At 44.9% G+C, this 19,066-nt stretch overlaps 1 protein-coding gene across 1 annotated transcript in view; it reads left to right on the forward strand.

The window, feature by feature from the left end:
- LOC134601828 (C-type lectin domain family 4 member M-like) overlaps nucleotides 1-19,066 on the forward strand; it is a 53,262-nt gene that overhangs the window by 7,719 nt on the left and 26,477 nt on the right. Inside the window, exons 4-5 of the mRNA XM_063446328.1 lie at nucleotides 1,776-1,826; nucleotides 2,803-2,919. Of these exons, the coding sequence (XP_063302398.1) occupies nucleotides 1,776-1,826; nucleotides 2,803-2,919 (168 nt within the window). The remainder of the gene's footprint in view (nucleotides 1-1,775; nucleotides 1,827-2,802; nucleotides 2,920-19,066) is intronic.

Here is a 19,066-nt window from a genome sequence, read left to right on the forward strand (position 1 = left end):
TTGTGTCAACCTGGATTTAGGCTGTGGAGTGCTGACTTTTTAAAATATTTCTATGTTATGTGTTGCTAAGCACCAGGCTGAACCCACTAAGGGAGCAAGGTTGGAGTGCAAGACTGATTACACTGTACATTTAAAATCTTATTATTTAGCAACTTTTGCCAATTATATATTCAGTCTCTACTATTTTAACCAACATTTTGGAAATAGTTAAAAGGACACTATAGTCAAATGCTCCCAGGTTGCTATTACCATCTAGCGAACCCCAAATTAGACGCTGACTGGAAGTTCATGAGAGACTGGCAAGAAGATCTCCAAGGGCAAATAAGTCCACAAGAATGGGAGAAAATCTTCAAGGCACACAAAGGACTAACCACCTGCGCTGCCCACTTCGAGACATCACGTAAAATACTTTATATGTGGTACATGGTACCTTCCCGTCTACATTCCATATACCCTACCACAACGGACATATGCTGGCGATGTAATTCACACGTAGGCACTATGTCGCATGCATGGTGGTCTTGCGATACAGTAAATGAGCTTTGGAAAACCACCGAACATCTGATCCGAAAAAAAGGACACTATAATCACCTGAACAACTTCAGCTTAATGAGGTTGTTCAGGTGAGAACTATAGCCCCTGCAGTCTTTCTCACGTGAACACTGTATTTTCTGAGAAAATACAGTGTTTACATTGAAAGCTAGGAACACCTCCAGTTGCAGTCATTTAGAGTGAACTAGAGGGACTTCTGAGTTGATGGAGAAATAATATGCCTCTATCCACTCAGATCTGCTGTGCACGAGAATCCTGTGATTCAGTATCTCTTCCCACTGCATGCAGACACTGAACTTTCCTCATAGAGATTCATTGCTTAAATTCATCTCTATGAGGAGATGCTGATTGGCCAGGGCTGTGTTTGAATCATGCTGGCTCTGCCTCCTTGTCAGTCTCAGCCAATCCTATGAGGAAGCACTGTGATTGGATCAGGCTATCACATGTCAGCAGACTGCTTGTTTTTCCTGAGTCTAACAGCATGCAGATTTACAGCTTCTGGCTTGAATACAGTAAGATTTTTACTATATTTACGGAGGCATGAGGGGCCCACGGGGGCTAGATGGTCGTGTTAACACTATAGGGTCAGGAATACATGTAGTTGCACTGGTGACTATAGTGTCGCTTTAAGGAATTAACATACTAGTTAACGCCACAGAACACATATCTTTCAGATATTAATTTACTCTTAGGGTTTTTAATGTACTTCTTAAAAGAAGCACGTGTTTCTTTATAGAAGACTTTTATACAATTAGAGAATATGATAACAGAGGTCAGTAATCACTACCCTTGGTAATTTTGTTGAATGTGAATAGGTATAAAAAAAGTTTTGATGAAAATGTTTAATACAGAGTAATAGTAGTTTTCTGCTCTCTAATAGATTTATAAAAGTTATAGTGTATGATGTGGTTTAAAATTATGCCCTTGGGTATTTTTATTATAAAGAAATATAACTTAAAGTGAAACTGCCACTTCCCAGGATTTTTAATATTATGTTTATTTATCAATATATTTAGCAAATATGTATTTGTAAGGTGTGGAAAATGAAATTAGATGTAGAAATAAATACCTTTTTATTCTACAAATGCACGCCTCCATCTTATCTCCCTGTCAGTCATTGTTAGAAACTGTGTCATTTGCCATGTTACAATATTACTACATGCTGTGGAGAAAGTAAAAAAGTAGCACTCTGTGCTGTGATGTTTATCGTCTTAATGTTTCAGGTTTGAATTTTTCCTCCACGGCTGTGAACGCTGCGTTTAGAGATGACATAGGTGAGAAAAACACTGCAATAATTACCATATGAGATAAAATGGAAAAATAAAAAGTTTTAGAGAGATATATTCATTGAAAATTAATTTTAGAAAAAGGTGTTAATTTATCAGTTCTATAAATGCACATTGAGTGAAATCATTTTCACAGGGGACTGCACTGGGCGATAAAGATGGAACACTTGGAGTTAGGAACTTGTGGTATGCTACATGTAAATTTTTCAGGTGGTATTACCAATATTCTAAGACATATAGCTTGCCAGAGCACAGGAGAGTGTTATTTTAGCCACATATTTTTTTTTAATGAGATTTTGTATCATACTATTTTAATAAATTCATTTGGAATACCTACCTAGATTCCCTGTGAGCAGTTGGGATTCGCAGACAATTGTGTGGGTTCATCTTTGTGGTGGACCGCCTGGCACCCCCCAATTGCTCCTTCCTTAGTGCTTACCGAGTACCACAAGCACTGTACCAGACATGGAAGTGCACCAGTGTTCAGGAGTTTCAGTGTCCAAAAATAGTTCCATGAACTCAACGACCAAACACCGCTGCCTGTGTTCATGCAAACAAGATGGCCGCCATAGGATTTGCGGCCACCCAGACGAACACTTAGAACACTGCGGTGGAAATTGCTACAAAGTATCAATTAAGCTTAACAAGCTCCAGGGTGGTTCGTGCGGTTGTTCGGTAATCGAACCTTATAATCCCAATAGCACAAACAGAGTCTTTTAAAAGTATTTTAGACAGGTCTATTGCAGGGGCCATAGTCCTGGGGCAGGAGGCTGGCAAGCAGGCCCCTCCAAAAGCCTGTGGTGAGGTTCTGTTCGCCACAATCTTGTTCCCCAGCCCTGTCAGTAGAGGCATCTTAAGGGGTATGATATCCAGTAGTGGCATTAGTTTTTGCTGTGTTCTAATTGTATATAATATATTACCTTAGAGCAGTAGCAAGTGTACATATATGTGCTGTGTCTCTCAGGTTTCCAGAGTAATGAGAAGCAGAAAAAAGGTGTGAATCTCGTGCCAGTCCTGCTGTTTCTTCTGACCATCATGTTTTTCACACTGTCAATCCTCATGGGACTCCTATTCATGCACTGTAAGTATTCTGCTTAATCACACATTCCACTGCACTAGTGGTGGAGCCATAGCTTGTTGATATTTGTAATCATTCACATGAACCGTATGTAAAAGGATTATGCCAGGTGTTGCCAGACATCCTAATCAGGGCTATATTGTCCTCCAATGGCTCTGTGGGCATTTTGCATGTGTTTAGGTTAGCCTGCTATGTTTGGAGAAAATTAAATTAGTACCATCTATATGTACAACTTGTTATTATTATCATTATTATTATTATTATTTTATTATTTATATAGTGCCAGCAAATTCCGTAGCGCTTTACAATGGGTGGACTAACAGACACGTAATTGTAACCAGACAAATGGATGCACAGGAACAGAGGGTTTTGAGGGCCCTGCTCAATGAGCTAGAGGGAGTGGGGTATAGTGACACAAAAGGTGTAAGTAACAGCAATGAAGTAGGTTGCTAGAGAAGTATTTTTGACAATTGCAGGAGAGGTGCCATAGTGGGAGTCATATGAGGTGTGACCGAGGGATACCTCCACTGACCGCACCTCATATAGCTACTAGAGGTGCTTCCTGTGGCAGTGCCATTCAGTTTCTCCACCCTCTGCATTGAGGCACTGAACTTTCCACATAGAGATGCATTAATTCAATGCATATCTATGAGAAGATGCTGATTGGCCCCTGATCTGCCTCTTTAACAGTCTCAGCCAATCATATGGGAAAGAATTGTGATTGACTTTTGTTCAACACTTCTGATGATGTCAGTCAAGCAGGCGGATCAGAGGCAGAGCCAGCAGCATTCAGGGATGCAAATAAGGTTTTGCTATACAGTATTTAGGGAGGGCAAGGCAGGGGAGAGGGGGGGCTAGATGGTGTTTCTAACACTATAGGGTCAGGAATACATGTTTGCATTCATGACCCTATAGTTTTCTTCTAATGGAAAAGGGCTGATTGATACATCTCCCCCCCCTATAATTAATGGTTAAGGGACAGCCACTAAATGTTGATGTTATTCACAGTGAGAAGTTACCAAGAGAGGGTAAAAAGGAGGAGCAGCAAAACAATCTATATATTTAATAAATATCTAACATATTTATAAAGAAGTATAGATTTTTACTGTTTCTCCTCTTTCCCCCTCTTTTGGCTACTTCTCTCATATGATCTGTACATAATATTTATTTATTTTTTATTAGACTGATTGGTCAACTTTGGCACTATTTGGTTAGTCTGAATTATGTTTTACTGAATCATTTACATTTATGAAATTTGTCCAAACTGAAGCTTTAGTGTACTAATAATCTTAATTTTAATAAGTACAGGAGGCAAATATTTTGCTTAATCTTTCTTTACTACCTCCATATAGCGGCAAAGAAAAGCAAGAGAACTAAGAACCCATCAAACATAAGCAATGTATATAAGAGACATGTATAACTGAAGCACTTCCTCTTCAACTGCAACATACACTTGAAACTGTAGAAACGAGATGTGCTTTAAATCCAAACAACTAACATCAGGACTGATATCCCAAGAACTGGACTATTGAAGGTCACCTGCAGTGTCCAATTAGGCTGAAAGAGAGTATAAACAGTTTTAGTACACAATGGGTTGCATGAAAGGGACACTATAGTCACCAAACCAACTTAGTTTAATGAAGCAGTTTTGGTACATATATCATGCCCCTGCAGTCTCACTGCCATTTAGGAGTTAAATCACTTTGATTATGCACCCAAGTCACACCTCCCTGCATGTGACTTGCAAAGCCTTCCTAAACACTTCCTGTGACTAGTCAGCTAATGTTTATCCTTGCTTTATTGCAAATTCTGTTTAATTAAAATTGTCTTATCTCCTGCTTTGTTAATAGTTTGCTATACCATGCAGGAGTCTCCTGTATGTAATTAAAGTTTAATAAACAGAGCAGGAAATACAATCTTTTAAGGCAAGTTACATTTGATTGAAAGTGAAACCAGATTTGTTTTCATGCAGGCTGTGCCAGTCAGAGCCAGGAGAGGTGTGGCTAGGGCTGCATAAACCAAAACAAAGTGATTTGATTCCTAAATCGCAGAGAATTGAGCAGTGAAACTTCAGAGGTATGATGTATGTATACACAAAAACTGCTTCATTAAGCTAAAGTTGCTTTAGTGACTATTGTTTTCCTTGAAGCATCCGTTCTGACTGTCCTGCACTGGGAATTAACAGTACACCCAATAGCAATCAACCCCTAACTAACATAACTAGCTGGATATAAACAAGTCCCATACCCAATAAAACCCGACTAAACAGGGCAATATAGCATAAATATCTGAACAACTGTACAACATACCAACCTAAGAAGGTAAATACAACATAAGTAATAAATAATTAACAACAACAAAACTAATAAAGATATATTGGTGCCACAGAAACAACAACAAGTGCAGCACAATTTCACCCAAGTGTTATGTCACAAAAACACTTATACATACAAAGTCTTGGAGTATAGGGTAAGGTGATAGCGCACATATGATTATTGTAAATCACAGCAATACGGATATGGAGAGATCTTGCATAGTGCGACAGATGAACTGTATCAAACCTCCTTGGAAGCAGAGTAAAGAGAGTCCTTTAAACAAACCTGGGTCAGACTCCAGTTAAGGAATCGAGGGCAGGAATACCAAAGAATAACCAGGAAAGCCAGGAAGCCAAGTGTCAGAACTTTAAATCCAACCAGAACATGAAACTAACAACAGCCCGGTCCAACTAAAAGTCAGGAACAAGTTCCCTTTTTAATATATTGAATCATACAGGATCAGGCAATCCTTGGGGGGGAAGCCGGGGGGACGGACAATAGGTTCTCACCGCCTCTTTTTTACTAGGGCCCCCACCCGCCGCTCATGGGTGGTGGTTGGGGGAGAGCCAGTAGGTCCCCCACCCATTGTATTGAGGGCCCCCACCAGCCACTCATGGGCAGGGGCCTAGGTCCCCTATTTAGTGGCCCCCACTTGTGGTGCACGAGTGGGGGAGGTCCCCGTGGATTTTTTTTTTCCAATATAATTTGTATTAATTGGGTTTCAGCATTCAAATCTTACGTAGCATTGTCAATAAAGGTAGATTTCCACTGTATATTTTAACAAATGATGTAAAAGTATAGTTTGAACAACAAGCATAAACATCAGGAGGTCAACAAAGGTAATACAGCAAGGTACTGGTGAGCTACACATACATTCAGAAAATCGTAGCATGTGCTCCTGACATACTATTAATACGTATAATTGTTAACATAAGACATAATCCGTCACATCACATTAAGCAAACATGTTTCGCCCTTTTACCTTCCAGTTAACAAGTAACCCATGGGAGACAGTTATTCTGCCTCGGATTTCTCTCCCCATTGTCTACTCTCTACCCGTATAATCCGGGGGTACCAGTGAGTAGATTAGGGTGTTTTAAGGTGATATCAATGTGCGGTTGCGTACAGCTTGACCCACGGGGCCCATGTTGATTGGAATGTGTGCACTTTCTTGTTATCAGTTATGGCCATGCGTTCGAAAATGTAAAATTGTTGCAGCTTGTCCCTTAAGTGGGTTCTAGTTGGGCACAGCGCAGATTTCCAGTTTAGAGCTATAAGATTGCGTGCTGCTAGGATGGTGAGGGCACTCAGTTGTTTATGTGATTTATCAAATAATGCAGGAAATCGCAAGAGCAGGAATACTTCAGGGGATTTCTGGAAGGTGGGTACATGAAGGGCCAGAAGTGTGTGATAGACCTCTGTCCAGAGAGGTTGGATGTTAGGGCAGTTCCACCATATATGGATGAGCGTACCTTCCGCCGCTTTGCATCTCCAGCATAGAGAAGATGAATTTGGGTATATTTTGTGAAGCCTACTCGGGGTCAAGTACCATCTATATAATAGTTTCCTGTGTGCTTCGATGTGTGTATAGCATTGTGACCATTTGGATATATTATTTAGTGCCTGTACCCATTCCCCTTCCGTGAGTTGGATAGAGCAATCTGCCTCCCATAACGCTTTACATTTAGGTGTAGAAGGGGATAAAGTGTCTTCCCATGCTTTATAACAGAGGGTGATAGCTTTAGATTTTGTTGGCGTTTTCCTACATCTCTCTATTATTGCATCAGCTGGGAGAGAAGTTTGAGTCGGGGTGGAGTGTTGTTGAGGTGCATGTGTGGTGAGGATCCCCTTGAGTTGGAGGTAGGTGAATATAGCGTCGTTGGGAAGGCTCCATTTCTGTTGGATGTCAGGGAATGACATTATTCCTCGGGGCAGTAGTATGTGGCTTACATGCGTGATACCTGCGTGCAGCCATTTTTGTATGCGAATGTCAGGTGAAATTGATCTGAGGACTGTCAGTGGTGCTTTGGGATGGAACATATGTTTAGATCCCAGTGACTCTAGAAAGTTTGTCCACACTTGTAGAGTAAATCTCGTGGTAGGTAGTAAGTCTGTTTTTGGCGGTCTAAGTTTTCTTGGTGTCCACATGTAGTCTATGGCAGTGTTTTCTCGGAATTGGGCCTTTTCCATGTCAACCCACTCGATATTCCCTACTGGGGTGTGTAGCATTATTCCTGCTGTTAGGGCAGAGGCTTTATGGTATAAGGCTATGTTAGGCAGGCCCACACTGGTATGCGTGGTCTCTTATTTCCCCAGATAAATCTGTTGCATATAGTTTGCAGGGATTTGAGGATTGATTGCGGGATATGGATGGGAAGCATTCGGAACATTTATAGTATTTTTGGCAAAACTACCATTTTAAAGGCGTTTTCCCTAGCCATGATATGTTCGTCCGTGTCCACTTATGAACTTCTCTGGTGCATTGTTGCGGGAGAGTGTGGTGGTTGAGTTTCGTTATCTCGCCTATTGATGGAGCTATTTTTACCCCTAAGTATGTCAAGGAGGATGATCTCCAATCAAACTTGAATTTGTCTTTTAGGGAGGTTTTAGTGGCCATAGGGAGCCTAACAGGCAAAGCCTGGGTTTTGTCTTGGTTTAATTGGTAGTATGATATATCACCGATTTGTGTTAGGGCGTCCATAAGGTTAGGCACTGAAGTTTGAGGATCTCCTAGTGTCACCAGGATATCGTCGGCGAAAAGTGACAATTTGTATTCGTGAGATAAGACATTTATACCCCCTATTTTAGGATGGGAACGTATTTTTTGGGCCAGGGGTTCTAGGGACAGGATGTACAGTAACGGGGACAAGGGGCAGCCCTGACGTGTCCCATTTGTTATGGGGAACATGTTGGATAGAAAGCCGCTATGAGAAACCTTGGCCGCCGGTGCTGCATATAGCGCCATAATACCTCTGATAATCTCAGGAGGCAGTCCATATCTCAGGAGCACCCCCCGCATGTATGTCCAGTTTAGACGGTCGAAGGCCTTCTCCGCATCTAGCGCAAGGAGAAGGCCCTCATCCGAGTTATGTTCCATGGATGCTATTATGCCAAGGACCTTTCGGGTATTGTCGGAGCCTTGACGCCCTCTTAAAAAACAGGATTGGTCGTTGTGCACTAAACTGGTTAAGACTGGTGTAAGTCGGTTACTAATTATTTTTGCGTACAATTTGGCGTCACTATTTAAGAGGGATATGGGTCTGAAATCTTTGCACACCGTAGGTGGTTTGCCAGGTTTGGGTAAGGTTGAAATGTGGGCTAAAAGTGTCTCTCCTGGTAGTGCCCCATCTTCCGTGCCTCGACGGAAGAAGTTGGTGAGATGTGGTGTTAATATGTTGGAGAATTCTTTGTAGTAACGGTTGGGCAAGCCATCAGGTCCTGGGGATTTGTTTTGGGGGAGGTCTGATATGGCTTTAATCACCTCTTCGGAGGTTATTGGTTGTCGAAGTCGATTGCCCTCGCTTATCGATAGGGAAGGCAATTGGACACCGTCCAAGTAGTTATTAACATCGTCTATCGTGGGGACCTTTACCTCCCCTCCCGTTCCCAAATTATACAGCTCATGATAATAGTCAGAAAATTAATTCACTATTTTCTTTGGATCTATGATTTTTTGACCTTTGCTATTGTTTAGGAAGGCAATCCTGGAGGCGGCTGATCTTTGTTTGAGTTGGGAGGCTAATTTTGCTCCTGCTCTATTGCCGTAGGCAAAGAATTTGTGTTTGGCTTTTTGCAATAGATATGTGGTTTTGGCCAGTTCAAAGTCCCGTAGGTCGGAGTGTGCCTTGAGTAGTGCTGTCTGTATGTCTGGCGATGGCGCCTGTTTGTTTCTGTGAGTTAACAATGTTATATGCGCTATAATCTGCAGGTATCGCGCATGGCGCGCTTTCTTAGCCTGGCTCGCATGCTTTATAAAGCTGCCTCTGATCACCGCTTTATGTGCTAACCAAATGAAGTCCGGTGTTGTAGTAGTTTGTGTGTTTTTTGCAAAATAGTGTTGGAGGTCAGTTGAGATTTGGGAGACTATTATCGGGTCATTAAGTAAGGATTCATTTAGCCTCCAGGTGGTGCGACCATCCGCGGGGCAGTGATCCGATAAGGTCAGCGTGATAGGAGCATGGTCTGACCACGTGATAACGCCAATGTCAGTGCGTGTCACCTTCTCTAGTGATGTAGCTTTGATCAGAAATCTATCTATCCTGGAGTAACTGTTGTGAGCTGCTGTGTAGCATGTATAGTCGATATCTGTCGGGTGCAAGATTCTCCAGGGGTCTATGAAGTTGTGTGTCGTTAATGTTTGTCTTATATTGGTTGTCTGGGTGTGTCGTTTGCGTGAGGTGTTTGTATTTACCATTTTAGAAGCGGACGAATCCATATCTACATCTAAGAGGAAGTTAGTGTTGCCTCCAATGATTACCTCCCCAAAACTGTACAGTGACAAGAGAGAAAAGACATTAGCAAGAAACACAGTTTGATTATCATTCGGGCAATATACATTCATCAATGTGTACGGTTGACTATTAATGTGACATTGTATAATAAGGTATCTACCTTTTTTGTCTCTAATTCAAATGCCACAGTATTGCTTATTAAAGTGGATACACCTCTCTTTTTCGTATGATAGCATGTGTGGTAGTCAACCGGGAACCAAGGGGAATTAAACTTGGGTTTGGACCCCCATTTAAAATGGGTTTCTTGAAACATTGCTACATGCGCCCCCTGTTTTTTAGCTTCCTGTAAGGCTAGCCTACGCTTGTTGGGTGAGTTCATTCCTTTTGTATTGAGGGATACAATCTTTAACGGCATGATGGTTCTATGTTATTCTGTAGTGTTAAGTGGTGAGGATAGTGCTCTAAGGCGAATTAAGAATACGTACGTGCGCCTAGCACCTGTTACCTTGACTGTGGGTGTCGATCCTAATGGATCTTCGAAAGGGGAAGGGTGGAAAAACTATACAATTGCCCGTTAGCCCTTGGGGCTGTGTGCAGTAGGTTGCAAACGGGTATATGTTGGCTTAGTCTATAAGCCGTGTGGGGGGTAGTGGTGGTTTTAAACTAATGTAGAGTACAATAAAAATCGTACGGGTTGAAAAGTTATGGTCATAATAGAACCCTCCTACCGCCTGGGGGCCAATGGCTGTACTCACATGGCGGTGCCTACTTGCTCTAAGAATCATACATACCGTTAACATATATTTGTAACATAGCAAGACATTAGAGCATAGTGGTTGGCAAGGTTACGTGTCGTGGTATTTGTAGTGCAGAGCTTCAAATATGTGAGTTCCTTCGGGTCCGCGGGTCTGTTGTATTCCACGGAACTCGTTGGCCATCTCTCGCCATTTTTCGCGGTGGTGGTGAAGTGCCGGATCTTTGCCTGTCGGTTGATTGGATCGGTATATTCCAGTCCTCTAAAGTCTTTAGGCCGTCTTCTGGGGTGGTTATTGCTCGGAGCACTCCATTTCTGTTGACCAGCAATTTGGCAGGGAACCCCCATTTATACACGATGTTGGCGTTGCGTAGGGCCGCGGTGATGGGGGCAAACGATCGCCTCTTGTACATGGTGGCGGCTGAGAGGTCAATGAAGAGCTTGATATCTGTGTATTCTCTTGGTAGGACGTTGCTGAGTCTGGAGGCCTGCATAATCCGGTCTTTGACTGTATAGTAATGAATTTTCGTGATAACATCTCTGGGGGTAGCCGCAGGTAAATGTTTGGGTTTAGGTAATCTGTGTATTCTATCCAAGCCAAGGTCTGCATCATCTAGCGCTCGGATTAAAGCTTTGAATAGCTTTTGTGCAAATTGGGCTAGGTCTTGCGGTCCTATGGTTTCAGGAACGCCTCGGAGTCTGATGTTATTCCTCCGGTCCCTGTCTTCATTGTCTGCTATGTTTCCCTCTAGGTACCTGACTTTATCTGCCAAGGCTGCATGTGCATCAGCCAGGTCATTATGTGCGTCCATGAGGCCCTCTGTTTTTTCCTCAAGATGAGCTGTTCTGTCCCCCAGGGACTAAATGTCAGCTCTTATATCCGACGCTATTTTCAGAAGGTCAGAACGTAAGTCAGATTTAAGGGTTTGTAACATAGTACTCACTGAGGCATCAGTGGCTGGGAGCACAGTGGCGGTGCAGGAGCTGCTCTGACTGTCATCAGCTTCCATTTCATGTGTGGGTGATCGCGGTACACCGGCGCCATCTTGGATTCGCATGCTCGCTATGTGCTGTGAGTTTAGGAGCGAGTCCATTGTTTTTTGTTTTAATTTCTTGCCGGGCTTGGTCGACATGGTGTTCCCTGCGTCCCCGGTCACCCGTCGGGAATTTTTCCGTGAGAATGCTGCTGTAAAACTCGCTGTCGGGCCCACAGAACGGCGGAGCTCTCCGTTTATGCGACTGCTTCCATGTGGTCCATGGCCACGCCCCCCCACCCGTGGATTATTTTTAAAGGTGCCCCAGTAAGGGGTACTTTAGTAGAATGTTGAGGGTCTTTCTTTACAACAGTGAGCAGCCACTGACTGCTCACTGTTTAGTAGACTTGCCCCTACTCGCGGTTCAGCGAGTAGGGGCAGAAGAGAGATTTTAATCTCCCTTAATTACTAATACTAATTTATCTTTACTTAGTATTAGTAAATTTGACTGAAAGGACAATTTAGGCCTTTCAACCTTTTAATAGATAGCTCGAAGCAATTGGGGAAAGGTAAGTTCGCCTGCTGCAGGGAGATCCAGGTTTATTTGTTTCTCCTCAGTGCTGTGGGGGTTAATTCTCCTGCAGCATGGAGTCTATTAAACGAAAGAGCTGAAACGAAAAGGTATTTTTTTTCGTTTCGTATATAATTCGTATGTAGGACTTTTGTTTATGTTATAGCAAACAAATACAAAAAAGTCTGAAAATTCAGACGAAATCATATTCGTCCAATAACGAATGCACGTCTAATAAATACAGGGCGGGAGATAGAGAAGAAATGAGAGAACGTAGTGGGAGGAAACATTCTCCTCCTGTCATTTAAAATTAAGATGTTTAGTACACTGAAGCTAGCATAATCTTCAATTTTACCACATGACAGAAGGCTTCATATTTTGCTATTTCAACGCTGAGAGAGGAGAGAATAAGCAGGGTTTGCAGCAGGTCAAAAATAGAATGTCTGGAACATAGATTCACGTGCTCAATCTGCCGCGCGAATGATATGGGGAAGAGAGGCAACCGCCACCAAGGCTGAGGAAGCCGCTGTTCCGCGTACCAAATGTGCTCTGAAAGTTGGATCTATACACGCTAGAGATAGTAGCCAACAAATCCATCTGGCCAGAGTTGTGACTGAGACTGGACTATAAAGCCGAATGTAGGAAATGAGAAGTTGATGAGATGATGGAAATGGTAGCCTCCATGTAGCAGAGGAAAGTCAAAACCACACAGAGTTGAGGGTCCACAGGGAAAACAGATTAAAAAAAATGAGGAGGAGTCTGATTTGGTATGCCGCGAAACCTGAAAGGTATTACGCTCTAGGAAAAACACGAACGTATCTGTGCCGAACGCCCAAAAGTCAGAAACCCATCTAAAGGAGACTAAGCAGAGATGAAAGGTAAACTTGGTCATAAGCTCGCGAAGGGCTAGCTTGTCGTTAGTGGGCCAATCACATAAAAATTGGAGGATGATACTGACGTCCCATAACCGTGCCTATTTGGGTCCCGGGGGACGTCACGCCACAGACGCATGCCGCGAAGAAGATGGCAAACGAGTGGATGTTGACTTACGGGAGTCCTCCATAGAGGAACATGATCCACTGAAATGGCTGATCGCAACATGGTGATCGAGCGATATGACTTCCCTGATGAGAAAAAGGAAGAAAAAAAGGAAGGAAGAAAAAAAGGAAGAAAAAGGAAATTCAGAATAGTGGAAACAGGGGCAGTAAAGGGATCAAAGTCCTGTCCTACACACTAATCGTGTAGCATCTCCTCGTTCCTGGAGTCCAGGAGTCCCATAAAAAGTCCTTAGCGTCTTGCGATAGGTCTCTGACATGCCAGGAACCGCGGAAAGTGTCCAAGCCACCAGAGGGAGACGGCCTTCCATGATAAGTGGATGCGGTTGTCCCAGTGGTTTCCTGGGAATCGTCAGATCCGCTGGGAGGAGGAGGGGGTCCTTGCACGACAACTCAACAAGTTCCTGGTACTAAGGCCAGCCCTTCCACAAGGGTGTTATGATTGTCATTGCCACCCTCTGCAGATAGACTTGGTGGAGGACCCTCGCAATCATTGCGAAGGGTGGAAAGGCGTAAGCCCATTTCTCTGCCACGTCTGCAGGAAGGCGTCCACTGCGGTGCTTTCCAGGTCCGGTTGTTGCGCGAAACGATTCCCCCGGCAGGTAGTAATCGAAGATCTCCTTTGTTAATTCTACTAGCGCTCAGGAGCACATGCCTCCGAGATGAATGACATATTGCACTGCTGAGCCGTTGTCCATCTGAAGTAGGATGCAGCAGTTGGAATTCCCTTTCCGCAGATTGCGGAGTGCGGATAACCCTACCAGAAGCTCCAGGCAGTTGATGTACATGGAAAGTTCCTCAGAGGTCCAGACGCCTTCCGTGGTGAACGTGCCACCTGTAGCCCCCCAGCCTATTCGGCTGGCATCCGATTCCAGTACAAAGCCTAGCTGATTTCCAAATACACCTTGATCATTCCAGGCCTGTATGCAGTTCAGCCACCACTGGAGTTCTGCCTAAACCTCGTCCGGTTAGTCGTATGTCGGGTTCTGGCATAGGAATGGTATCTTGAAGTGCTGCATAGCTTGGTAGTGGAGAGGGCCCGGGAGTATTGCCTGGATGGAGGAGGATATAAGGATTACTATCCGTGTGAGCAAGTGAAGAGGTAAAGACAGCATGCAGAGGACCTTGCAAATTTCCTTGTGGATGGAGGCTACCTTTGCGGCTGGGAGATGTAGCATACAAGATCTGAAATCTATCTCGAATCCTAGGAATTGGACCATTTTTAAGGGGTCCAGCACCAATTTGATGCAGTTGACCACAAAGCCCAAGGATTCTAGGAATTTGACATTGTAGGTGGTGTGTCTTTGTAGCGTTTACATGTCCCTGTCTAAGATAAGGATATCATTCAGGTTTATGCTGCAGCGTACTCCACAGGCCCGAAGGTGCGCCACCATGGGTTTCAGCATTTTCGTAAAGAACCAGGGCTGATCTGAGTCCGAAGGGGAGGCAAGTAAATTGACATGTGATCCCATGCCAAAGGAAGTGCAGGTAAGGGCGACTATGATCGTGAATTGGGATTGTAAGGTAAGGGTCTTTCAGGTCTAGCCTTGTAAACCAGTCACCGTCCTGAAGTAAATTCCGAAGGAAATGAATGCCTTCCATCTTGAAATGACTGTATTGGGTGGATGTTTAACTGTCTTAAATTGATAACCGGCGGAATTCCCATTCTTCTTTCTGACCAGGAAGATGTTGCTGAAGAATCCGCCGGAATCGGGGACTGGCTGAATGGCGCCTTTGAACCGTAGATTGCACAGTTCCGAGTCGATCAGTAACGCATCTGAGTCCGCCACCTGGAGCTGGAGCGGCGGTTGTGATTGAACAGGGGTATACCTGTTGAAATACCTGTGTTCACCCTGTACACAGAGTGGTTAACACTTTATACTAATCCCATAATACCACCTATATCAAGGATAGAATATGGTTCACGTATAGTACAGGTTAAACGTGTGGGGACATAGCCATACCAATAATCTCCATTTAGTGTGCTCATGATTGGATTTTAATAGCAGCCCTAACAGTATAATACTGCTGTAACATGTGCCATTGTGATAGAGGGATATTGTGATAAATCTGCCCTATTCAGCCCAATATCACTTTACATTCTACCCTCTATACACAGCAATATACCACGGCTGTGACAAGGTAACAGTATGATATTATGATTAATCAACTTTGACTAGCCTACATTATTTCAGTACTCTGTACCTTGTAGGACTCAGTGGCGGATCAAGGGGAGGGGCAACGGGGCAATTGCCCCCCCCCGAGATCTGATGCTCTCTCCTGCAGGGCCAGTGCTATCCAAGCGCCGGCCCTGCTAAGTGCCTTCACAGACCGGAGGGGAGATCAAAGATCTCCCTCACTGGTCTGCAGGCACTGCTGGGCGGCCGGTAGGGAAGGAGGAGGGAGAGGAGACCAGGGAGCTCTTACCTCCAGCTGAGCTCCGCCAGGTCTCCTCTCGCGAGCACGGCGCGTTGCCGCGGTTACCATGGCAGCGCTACGTTCTCGCGAGAGTGAACTCTAGCCTCAGGAGCTGCAGGCTAGAGTTCACTCCCCCACTAGAACCACCAGGGATTGGAAGTAATATTCCCCCTCCCTGGGCAAAGGTAAGAAGGGGTGGGGGATGTCAATAATATAAAATAATGTATTTTGAATTAAAAAATAAATACATTTGCTTTGCTCTGCCCCCTCCAACTACACACACACACTTCCCCTACAGCCCCCCCACACACAGACCTATCCTCCACACATACACTGCACCCCACACAAACACTGCAACCCACACACACACACTGGACCCCACACACACTGCACCCCACACACACAATGCACCCCACACACACACTGCACCCCCACACACACACTGCACCCCCCCACACACACTGCACCCCACACACACACTGCACCCCCCCACACACACTGCACCCCACACACACACACTTCCCCCCCCCACACACACACTGCACCCCCCACACACAGTGCTCACCATACACACACTGCTCCCACACACACATCCCCCACACACAAACGCTGCACCCCCATACACACAGTGTTCCCCCATACACACAGTACTCTCCTACACAAACACTGCACCCAGTGGTGTATCTTGGTTTTGTGCTGCCCTTGGCAGGACAAAACTCAGACACCCCCCCCCCCCGCGCGCGCCACCCCCACCCAACCCTTCCCCCCTGCCCCGCCTTCTAAATACACACACATTCACTGACAGATACGCATACACTAGCTAACAGACACACACAGTCGGACACACACACTAACAAACACACACAGTCGGACACACACACTAACAAACACACACAGTCGGACACACACACACTAACAGACACACACAGTGAGACACACACACTAACAAACACACACAGTCGGGGACACACACTAACAAACACACACAGTCGGACACACACACACTAACAGACACACACAGTGAGACACACACACTAACAAACACACACAGTCGGACACACACACTAACAAACACACACAGTCGGACACACACACACTAACAGACACACACAGTGAGACACACACACTAACAAACACACACAGTCGGACACACACACTAACAAACACACACAGTCGGACACACACACACTAACAGACACACACAGTGAGACACACACACTAACAAACACACACAGTCGGACACACACACTAACAAACACACACAGTCGGACACACACACACTAACAGACACACACACTAACAGACACACACACTGTCGGACACACACTGTCGGACACACACTGTCGGACACACACTGTCGGACACACACACTAACAGACACACACACACACACTAACACACACAGTCACAGACACACACACACACTAACAGACACACACATACACACTAACACACACACACACTAACAGACACACACACACACTAACAGACACACCCACACTATCAGACACACACAGTCAGAGACACACACACACACTCACATTAAGACATTTTTTTTTTAATTTACTCCCCCCCCACCCCCCCGCCTCCCTACCTTTGGGAATGCTGGGGGTGGGGGGGTTCTCCCATTCCCTGGTGGTCCAGTGGCTGCAGGACGGCACTGGCGGGCAGGCTGGGCGGCCGGCGTGGGAGCTCTTCCCCTGAGCTCTCTGCTCAGCTCCCTCGCGCGCCGCCCGCAGAGTGAGGCTGGGAGGCGGAGCCGGAATATGACGTCATATTTCGGCTCCCAGTCTCACTCTGCGGGCGGCGCGCGAGGGAGCTGAGCAGAGAGCTCAGGGGAAGAGCTCCCTCGCCGGCCGCCCAGCAACCAGCCCAGCATGTCTGTTAGCCGCAAGGCTAACAAGACATTTGCCTTGGGCATTTGGGGGCGGCGTTTTTTGCCGCCCCCTGGAAAATGCCGCCCAAGGCAAATGCCTTGTTTGCCTCGCGGCTATTACGCCCCTGACTGCACCCCCAAACACACACTTCCCCAACTGCACTCCCATACACACACTGCACCCACTACATCCTCATACACACACTGAGCCCATACACACACAGTGCTCCCACAGCACACACTGCACTCCCATGCACACACTACACCCCTCACATAAACACACACTGCCTCCTACACACAGTGCTCCCACTGCACCCCTATACACACACTGTCCCACATGCATTGCCTCCCGTACACACACACACTCTGCACCCCTCACACACTGCCTCACATACCCACCCTCCATCCCTCACACACTCAGTGCCTCCCATACACAAACACACACACACGCACACATTACTAGAGGCCCTATCCCCTACTACAGCCCCTATCGTGGCAGACCCCAGGTAAATTGTCAAACTGTTCTTAAACAGTTTGACTATTTACTCTAGGAGGGCGCCACGGCACTCCTGGCACCAAAACCACTACAGAGAGCTGTAGTGGTTATTGTGCCTGGATTGTTTCTTTAAATATTCTATAAGTGACCCTCCTGAGATAAGACTCTGGAACCGCCAGTGGTAGGACTATGTATATAATAGTCCATCTTTGATTGCTAGTACTAAGGAGCATACTATTCACTGCACCACACTACCATTGATATAGAGGTCTGACACCGTCTACCATGTTCTGTAGATCCCGTATTTTTACAAGACTGCATTAAGGTGTCAGTCTATATTCCTCCTTGTAGGCTATTTTAGCCATTACATTTATTTATATTTATTTTTTGTGTGTCGTTTTTCCTGTATATAGTACTATTTGTATTTTTTGTCTGTGATTTATCTTGCTCTTTTTAGTCCAACAGTTGGACTTTTTAGCTTACCGATTAAATGTTAAGTATTAATGTATTTTTCACTGAATTATACTTGATTCATATCTGGTCCTGATACCGGAGAAACTGACGGAAGCGAAGCACAGAGAGATGGACACAGGTTTCTTCAGGAAGGAAGAGATTCTTTATTGGATCACCGATCGGGACTCAGAGGGACTAACGTCACCAAAATACAGCAAGTTCTGAGCCCCGGACAATAGTGCAGGCTCCTTATATAGGCACATAACTCCTCCCATATTAAGCTCCACCCGCACATTCTCTTAACCAATCAACACAAATAAGAATTAACTTCCTGTTTGACCGCATGGCCTGTCCAGCACAATGGAGGAGGGGAATACTATATCCTGTATTCTTGCACATGGTCCGTACACTACTGATCGTATCTTGCCTCGTGCAACCAACTGATCGATACGTCAGCATATGCACGTACACATGCCACGTGGTAATCTCGGCCTACTAAATTTATTTTTACCGAGATTCCACCACATTCCCCCCTTTGATGCCTCTTGATATTTCACAATTACTTGAGGCATCACTTAACCTTAGTTTGCATACACCGCAAGTTACCTTGAACCAGACCAGACTTATCTTATGATGTGAATCTTCAACACTCATCTTCCTGCATTGGTTCTCCCTGATCTAGAGCCTCATATTTATAAATTGCCATTATCTGTGCAGCAGCCTTCCTCTCTGCTATATTTTCTATCAGGCTTTGCACAGACCTAACTACTAAGGGTATAAGACACGG

Source organism: Pelobates fuscus, chromosome 3 (assembly GCF_036172605.1).
Source record: "Pelobates fuscus isolate aPelFus1 chromosome 3, aPelFus1.pri, whole genome shotgun sequence".
NCBI classification, from domain to species: Eukaryota; Metazoa; Chordata; class Amphibia; order Anura; family Pelobatidae; genus Pelobates; species Pelobates fuscus.